Source organism: Rhinopithecus bieti, unplaced genomic scaffold (genome assembly GCF_001698545.2).
Source record: "Rhinopithecus bieti isolate Rb0 unplaced genomic scaffold, ASM169854v2 scaffold_8783, whole genome shotgun sequence".
Classification (NCBI taxonomy): domain Eukaryota; kingdom Metazoa; phylum Chordata; class Mammalia; order Primates; family Cercopithecidae; genus Rhinopithecus; species Rhinopithecus bieti.
In genome coordinates, this window is record NW_016806197.1 from 3,051,747 (window position 1) to 3,061,104 (window position 9,358).

General features: G+C 42.0%; 1 protein-coding gene across 14 annotated transcripts in view; it reads right to left on the minus strand.

Annotated features, from left to right (window-relative positions):
- CEP41 (centrosomal protein 41) overlaps window positions 1–8,666 on the minus strand; it is a 48,996-nt gene extending 40,330 nt beyond the window's left edge. For 8 of the 14 annotated variants that reach the window (XM_017875082.1, XM_017875079.1, XM_017875076.1 and 5 more), the window contains exon 1: window positions 7,962–8,206. Coding sequence is in view for 2 of the 14 variants with exons in the window: in XM_017875077.1 (XP_017730566.1) it covers window positions 8,363–8,395 (33 nt within the window). In the remaining 12 variants the exon portion in view is untranslated. Of the gene's footprint in view, window positions 1–7,961; window positions 8,305–8,362 lie in introns of those variants that run through there. The other 6 variants (XM_017875085.1, XM_017875073.1, XM_017875077.1 and 3 more) reach the window with 5 other exon arrangements.
- Window positions 8,667–9,358: the final 692 nt, after the last annotated feature.

The following is a 9,358-nucleotide window of genomic DNA, read 5'->3' on the forward strand; positions in this document are numbered from 1 at the left end:
CCCAGTCCTGGCAGATATCTATAGATTTATTCCCTGGAAAAGGTTTATTGAGGGGGAGGTCTGCACACCGGGAAAGCCAGAGATATCATTACTGAAAATAGGGTTAATAGGTGAATAATGAATACCAACGTTGAGACTTAGTCTCCAGCTCTAATGCCTCCAGGAATTCAACTAGGCTTTTATCCTCAGGAGACTGGAGGGGTTCTCTGGGGAAAATGGCCAGCCTGAGAGGAAGGTACAGATCTGGGAGGAGGGTACCCCCAAATCATGGCCTAGCAAGATCATTCAATAATAAATCTTATCATCAGCAAGTGTCTCTCAAATATACAGAGATCTCAATCTTCTTTTAAAATCTCCTACTTGATTGAAACTTGTTATGTGGTCTTTGTAATAAATAAATAATAAAGTCTCCTACTTGAAAACATAAATTTACAACTGAGGAATAAAATAAGTCTGAGAACACTGCTATATTCTGAACTGTGTCCCTTCAAAATTTGTATGTTGAAGCCCAATGTGACTATTTGGAGATAGGGCCTTTGGAAGGCAACTAAAACAAAGTGAGCTCACACCCTTATCCAATAGGATTAACGTCCTTATAAAAGGAGACTCTAGAGGACTCCGTCTCTCCTCCTGCCACTGTGAAGACACAGTAAGAAGGTAGCCATCTGGGCATGAACTCGGGAGGCGGAGCTTGCAGTGAGCTGAGATCGCGCCACTGCACTCCAGCCTGGGCGACAGAGCGAGACTCCGTCTCAAAAAAAAAAGAAGGTAGCCATCTGCAAGCCAGGAAGAGTCCTCACCAGAAACTAAATCAGCTGGCACCCTGATCTTGGACTTCCAGCCTCCAGAACCATGAGAAATAAATTTCTGTTGTTGAAGCCACCCAGTCTGTGGTATTTTGTTATGGCAGCCTAAGTTGAGTAATACAACATCTCCAACAAAACAAAAATAGCAAGTTGGAAGAAACAGAGACCATGTAGGGGAAAAGAACATTTAAGAAAACTATCGTTAAAGAAATTAAAATACATGTCCATACTGCTCTAAAATTGACTGCAGTGGCCTCACGCAGTGGCTCACATCTATAATCCCAGCAGTTTGGGAGGCTGAGACAGGCGGAACACTTGCGGCCAGGAGTTCAAGACCAGCCTGGTGAACATAGCAAAACCCCGTTTCTACTAAAAATACAAAAAAATTAGCCAGGCGTGGTGGTGTGCACCTGTGATTCCAGCTACTCCGGAGGGTAAGGTACGAGAATTGTTTGAACCTGGGAGGCAAAGGTTGCAGTGAGCCGAGATTGCACTACTGCAACTCCAGCCTGGGCAACAGAGCAAGGCTCTGTGTCAAAAAAAAAAAAAAAAAATTGATTGCAGTGATGATTGCACAACTCTGAATACAGTAAAGCCACTGAACTGCACACTTGAAATGAATGAGTTTATGCTATGTGAATTATATCTCAAAAAAGCTGTTACAGAAAAAAAATGTAAAAAGTAAATACATTAAAAAAAATTTTTTTTTGCTCTACAAAAGACCCTGTTACGAACATGAAAAGATAAGCTACAGACTGGGAGGAAATATTTGCAAAGCACATATCCAATAAAGGACTACTATCTCAAATATATAAACAGCTTTAAAACTCAATAGTAAAACTATTCATTGTAACAGTGTTTGTAACTGCAAATAATCAAAAACAACTTAAATGATCACCATGGGGAAACTGATAGATAAAATGTGTTCTAGTCACATGCTAGATTACTATACAATAGTTAAAGTAATAAACTGGACATATTTATCAACATAGATGGATCTGAAGCATAATTTGCATGATAAAAGCAAATTGTATACAAATAGCATAACACTATTTTTGTAAAATTTTTTTTTTTTTTTTTGAGACGGAGTCTTGCTCTGTCGCCCGGGCTGGAGTGCAGTGGCCGGATCTCAGCTCACTGCAAGCTCCGCCTCCCGGATTCACACCATTCTCCTGCCTCAGCCTCCCGAGTAGCTGGGACTACAGGCACCCGCCACCTCGCCCGGCTATTTTTTTGTATTTTTTAGTAGAGACGGGGTTTCACCATGTTAGCCAGGATGGTCTCGATCTCCTGACCTTGTGATCCGCCCGTCTCGGCCTCCCAAAGTGCTGGGATTACAGGCTTGAGCCACCGCGCCCAGCCAAAATTTTTAAGCTCACAAAATAATGTCTGTTTTACAAGAAAAATATGTCTGCTGAATTAGAAAGCTATACATTAAATATATGGGAGCAGATGTCTATAGTCCAAGGAGAAGAGTGGGAATAAAAGCAGTAAGAACCAAAATTGTCTATAACTGAAGTATACGGATAATCAAATCATATCAGTCCATTTGTACAACTGAGGTCTTAGAGAACTAGCAAAACAAAAACACAAATAAACAAAACTGTGATACAATAACACCAAATACTTAGGTAAGAGTTAAAAGGAAATCATTACATTGAGGTATATTTTTCTGACATGGAAAGATCTCCAGGATATATTGTTAAGTGAAAAAAAATCAAGTCAAAGAACTATATATAAAAATGTTATAACATTTATGTAAAACAAAACTACAAAATAAAACTCTTATATTTCTCTTCTTCCCTCAATCACCCACACGTTCAAATGTATAGAGACGGTTTTGGAAAAGATAACTATGAAAACATAATAAGTAGTGATATAAGAAAATGCCCTGAATTATTCATCAAAAGTATAGAATTAAAAATAAAGGCAAACAGAAACTCCAGGAAAAAACAAAAAGCAGTAAGAAAGGAAATATAATCCTACATTTCCTTGTTTTGCAATAATATTTACAGTCATCACCAACACAAAAGGAAACAAAAACTCAACAGTTAAGAAAAATAGAAAATAGGCAAAAGACACAAAGAGATATTTTACTGAAGAGGATATATGGATGACAGATAAGCACATGAAAAGATGTGCTTCGTATCCATTAGGGAAACGCAACTTAAAACCACAATGAGATGGCACTACACATCTATTATAACCATTAAAATAAAAAATATTGACAGTATTGAATGTTGCCCAGAGTATGCAAAAACTGAATCTCTCATACACCGTTGGCAGGAATGTAAAATGGTACAGCCTCTCTAGAAAAGTTTGGCAGTATCTAATAAAACTAAGTATATGTTTACCATACAACCCAGCAATTGTACTCCTGGGCGTTTATCCCAGATAAATGAAAATTAACATCCACACAAAGAGTTATACCTAAATGTTATCTTTATTTGTAATAGCTCAAAACTGATAACAACCAAAATGTCCTATACTAGTTGAATGGTTAAAAAAACTGCTGTACGGGCCAGGCATGGTAGCTCAGGCCTGTACTCCCAGCACTTTGGGAGGCCAAGGCTGGTGGATCATGAGGTCAGGAGTTCAAGACCAGCCTGGTCAAGATGGTGAAATGCTATCTTTACTAAAAATACAAAAAATTGGCCAGGCACAGTGGCAGGCACCTGTAATCCCAGCTACTCGGGAGGTTGAGTCAGGAGAACTGCTTGAACCCAGGCGGCAGAGGTTGCAGTGAGCCAAGATGGCACCACTGCACTCCAGCCTAGGTGATAGAGTAAGACTCCGTCTCAAAAAACAAAACAAAACAAAACAAAAAAACTGCTGTACGTTCATATCACAGAATACCGATCAGGAATCAGAAAGAATGAACTACTGCTACATGCAACAACTTGTATGCGACTCAAGGACATTATCTTGAGTGAAAAAAAAAAGCCAATCTCAAAAGGTCACATACTGTATGATTCCATTTATGTAACATTGTCAAAATGATAAAATTATGGAGATGGTTACCCAGGGTTAAGATGATGAGAGGGAAGAAAGTAGGTGTGACTAGAAGAGTAGCTTGGAGATTATTTCTAGTAATACAATAGTTCTTTATCTTGATTGCAAATCTACATATGTGCAAATCTTGATTAAATCTACACAAGTGATAAAATGGCCTAGAACTATACATACATTGTACAAATTTCAATTTTCTAGTTTGATATTGTATAGTACTCAAGTAAAATATAATCATCGGGGAAAAATGAGTGAAGGATACATAGGACCTCTTTGTACTATTTTTTTTTTTGCAACTTTCTGTGAATCTATACTTGTTTAGAAACAAAATGTGTTTTAAAAGTACAACAGAGCAAAAAAACAGAGCTCTTAAAAATTAGTAACATGGGCCGGGCATGATGGCTCACACCTGTAATCCCATCACTTTGGAAGGCCGAGGCAGGTGGATGGCTTGAGGTCATGAGTTCAAGACCAGCCTGACCAACGTGGTAAAACCCCATCTCTACTAAAAATACAAAAAAAAATTAGCTGGGCATGGTGGCGGGTGCCTGTGATCCTAGCTACTTGGGAAGCTGAGGCAGGAGAATCGCTTGAACCTGGGAGGCAGAGATTGTAGTGAGCCGAAATCGTGCCACTGCACTCCAGCCTGGGCAACAGAGTGAGACTTTCTCTCTCAAAAAAAAAAAAAAAAAAAAAAAAAAAAAAAAAAAAAAATTAAAACATGACGGCAGAAATTAAAACTAAAAGGATTGGAAGATAAAAGTTAAATAAAGTTAAATCTCCCAAAGGGAGCAGAAAGACAAAGATGAGGGAAACAGGAGATGAAAGTTAGGAAAATCAGAGAACCAGTCATATAGGTTATCTATATGAATAGAGAACATCAGAATAATGAATTCAAGAAAAAGAGGATGGAGAAAATAGGAGAAAGTTAAGAAAATTTTATAGACTAAAAAGACATAAATTTCTGGTGCCTATCAATATGAGTGAAAATAGAAATATCTTTGTAAAGTCACACTGGGGACAAAAAAAAGGTTCCACAAGCTTCCTGAGAGGAATTAGTCATGAAGCAACAGAATGGCTTTGGACTTCACAACAACACAAGGCACTAGACCACTAAGCAATGTTTCCAAGATGCTGATGATGGCCAGTTGTGGTGGCTCACACCTGTAATCCTAGCACTTTGGGAGCCCAAGGCAGGATTGCTTGAGCCCAGGAGTTCAAGACCCTCTTGGGCAACAGAGGGAGACCCCATCTCTACAAAAAATATTAAAAAATTAGCTGGGCACGATGACGCACACCTGTGGTCCCAGCTACTCAGGAAGTGGGAGGATTATTTGAGATTTGAGCCCAGGAGGTCAAGGATATAGTGAGCCATGTTTGCACCACTGCACTCCAGCCTGGGTGACAGAGCAAGACTCTGTCTCAAAAAAAAAAAAAAAAAAAAAAAAAGATGTTGATGATTTTCAACCAATAATTCTATACTCAGCCAAACTCACTGGCAAATAAATGTTAAGGTAGAATAAGAATATTTTTAGACATGCCTAACATTTTAGACATAAATTTTAAAAACTATCTTGCGAATTCTTTCTTAAGAAACTACTGGAAGTTGTGCTCTATTCAAACAAGAGAGGTAGCTGGGCATCTTTGTCTTGGGCACAAACAGAACCACATACAACATCCCTGCTCCTCTTTCCCCACACACCTAAAACTATTCCTCCTTTTCTTCCTCCCATATTCTTGCTCTCATTCATGGTGCCAGCACCAATGAGTAGTCTAAGCTGAGACTTAAGTCACCCATCACACATCTCTCAAAGCTAATCAGGAAATATTGATGATTTTGCCCCCTAAATATTTATCCTCAATTCCATCCCTAGTTCAATGGCCTTAGTTTAGATCTCTATCAAAATAGTAGCGGTGGCTCATGCCTGTAATCCCAGCACTTTGGGAGGCCAAGGCAGGTGGGTGGCTTTGAGCTCAAAAGTTCAAGACCAGCCTGGGCAACATGGTAAAACCTCGTCTTTACAAAATACACAAAAATAAGCCGGGATTTGATGGTGTGCGCCACAGTCTCAGCTACTCGGGAAGCTGAGGCTGGATAATCGTTTGAGCCCGGGAGGTGGAGTTTGCAATGAGCTGAGATCTCGCCACTGTACTCCAGCCTGGGTGACAGAGTGAGACTCTGTCTCAAAAAAAAAAAAAAGAAAAGAAAAAAAAGTAACCACTTAACCAATCTCATTTCCAGTCCTGGAGCCTCCTCAAACCCATCTTCCACAATGTAGCTACAGCCATCTGCCTAAAATGCAAATCTGACCATGTCACTCACTTAATAACTCAAAAAACTTCTCAAATTCTGACCAGCAAACAAGATAAATATGTGGCAAACTGCCATTCTCCTCACCTCTCTCTCCTACCCCCATGAAAGACAATATTAACATTTTTTATTAATATTTTGATGGACAAATCATAACTGTATACATTTATGGGGTACAATTTGATGCTTTGGTATACACACACGCTGTGGAATGATTAAATCAGACTAACATATCCATCAACCCACTTATCATTTTTTTGTGGTGAGATATTTGAAATTTGCTCTCAATGAAATATACAATTTACTCTATTTTGAAATATACAATATAGTTGAACTTTGGACAACATGGGCTTGAACTTTGCAGGTCTACTTATACCCAGATTTTCTTCTGCCTCTGTCACCCCTAAGGCAGCAAGACCAACCCCTCCTTTTCCTTGCTCCTTAGCATGAAGACAATTAGGATGAAGATGTTTATGATGATATACTGCCACTTAATGAATAGTAAATATATTTTCTCTTCCTTATGATTTTCTTAATAATAATCTTTCCTCCACCTTACTTTAAGAATTCAGTATATAATACATACAACATACAAAATATGTCAATCAACTGTTTCTGTTATCAGTAAGCCTTCCAGTCAATAGTAGGCTATCAGTAGTTAAGTTTTTTTTTGCAGTGGGGAGGGGAGTAAAAAGTTATACATGGATTTGCTACTGGGAGTGTTGAGTCTGCTGTAATTATTATTAACTATAGTCACCATGCTGTGCCAGAGATCTCAAAAACTATTCCCCCTGTTTAAGTGTAACTTTATGCCCTTGGATCAACATCTTCCCATTTCTGCCTCCTTCCCCCAACCCTCCAGGCTCTGGTAACCACCATTCTACTCTCTAATTCTATGAGCTGGACTTTTTAAGATGCCACATATAAGCGAGATCATGCAGCATTCAGACATTACTAATTGACCATGGCTCTCTTGCAGAGCTTAGACTCAGCCTTACAACTTTCTCAACATAGTACCAGGCAGTCACCAAGAGATGAAACAGTTACAACTCCTATTTGGGATAAAGGCTAAGAACCTCAGCAAAACAGAGAAAGCTACAGGGGCCTGTTAGGAGTTCAGACACTCCTTACCTTCACTTGCGCTGTTCTACCTGGGATGCTGCTTCACCTGGCTAATGAATGGCCTTGCCACCCCTTTCATCTCCACAACCCTTCTCTCAGTCTCTCAGTTGAGTCCTACCTATTTTCTCATAACATCTTGCTCCTCGACCACACTGTACTCAAATTCTGTTCATAGTCTCCTTCACTAGATGCAATTTATTTATTGTTTATTTTTTTGAGACAGAGTCTTGCTCTTATCACCCAGGCTGAAGTGCAATGGCACGATCTCGGCTCACTGGAACCTCCACTTCCTGGGTTCAAGCGATTCTCCTGCCTCAGCTCCCCGAGTAGCTGGGATTACAGGCGCCCCACCACCAAGCCCGGCTAATTTTTGTATTTTTAGTAGAGACAGGGTTTCGCGATGTTGGCCAGGCTGGTCTCGAACTTAGAACTTCGTGATCCGCCCACCTCGGCCTCCCAAAGTGGTGTGATCCCAAAGGCTGAGCCACCGCGCCCGGCCCAGTAGACGCAATTTATTAAAAGACAGAGGCCTTGTCTTCTTTGTACATCTAGCACCTACTGCACGGTAGAAGTCCAACAATGTTTGTTAAAACTGCCACAAATGCACCAGGGGACTAGGGGTGAAACAGACGAAGAAACTGAAGGGTCCTATGGAGAGAGGGGTAAGCCTAATGTCCTATTTTGCCCGTTTTCCAAACGTTTGGTCAGCTTACTCCTGCTCTTCCTGTATCCCCACAATCAGAGATGCTTGCTGGCTTTCATCACGTGTCATTAGTGGGCAGCGGTTCCTTTGTCTTTTCTGTTTTGTAACTGTCACTCCGAGACTGTAAGCCATTTGAGGGCAAGGGCCGTGTCTTTGTGTACTTCGCTCCTCGCAGCCACAAGTACTGGCATGCGTTCGCGGGGAGAGATCGCTCCTTACCACGGGGTCCTGAACACGGCCCCGCGGCCCCCAGTCCCTCCCCGTTCCGCCCCTGCACCCCGACCCCTCCTCACGCCGACCCCTTCCCGCCTTCCCGGCGGCGGAAGTCGCTGGCTGCTCTTCCCTGCCCACATGGAGTCTTTTCCGGTGCGCCCGCCCCCTCCGGCTCTCCGGCCGGGACCTGGCCCTCACCTCAGGGTTCCCAATGTGCCTCCGGAGGGACATATTTGCTCCAACCGACCACGTTCGGGGTTCTAGTCTCACCGGTTGCCTCTAACCCTAGCTTCCTACCCCCACAACCTCGTTCAGCCGCCTCCCTATACCCCCTTCTCCGATTGGCCCGTCTTCCCCGGCCAGCCAATGGGGGCCCCGTTTACTCTCTCATCTTAGGGTCGCAGGAGGGCAAGACGCTGCTCAATGGTTGCCAAGGGCAACGCGGGACGCCGGCTAGCGAGGCCTTTTGTGCTCTGGGCCCGGGCTCGCCGGCTCCAGCCTTAGGGCGGGAAGAGGGACTTGGGGGGAGGGGAAGGCTGGCGCCTGCGCAAAGCCGGGGGCGGGGACAGGGGCTCGAGAACGGGGACAAAATGCGAGTTTTAGCTGATGTGGAACCATTAATATGACACAAGACTCCCCATCCCCCACCTCCGTTTTAAGGCCGTTTCAAGCAAACATCTGGGCTACTGATTCCACAATAGGGAATATGATATGGGCCAGGGTTGTTCAGCAGAAATGGGAGAGTATGGTTTATTATTTTCTGGTTAGGTTAATACGCAAATTATGCAAAATACGTGTGTAAATACAATAATTATCAGTGCTTTAAAAGCTTTTAGGCTAGCTAAAGAGCGACATCCTTAATTGCGAAGCACACGCGCCATTCTGTGGTTCATCGTTCATTTAACAAATACTTAATAAGCACCTTATGAGAAAAGCTGCAGTAGGTTTTGTGGAGGAGGGGAGGATGACTAGGACCCAATCCCGTCGTCATGGAAACCACGGTGACTCCTGCCACCAGCCACCACCTGTTCCCATTCCGGATCTGAAAATGAAGTCCTAGCACCTTTACAAAACAATTACACAGTTTGACTTGGCTTCTAAATGTCCCACCAAATCCATTAAAATTATTATTTCCTTTTACATGGAAGGAACAACACAGTAACCCTTTGTCCTTTGCTCTAACTTGTTTTTCCA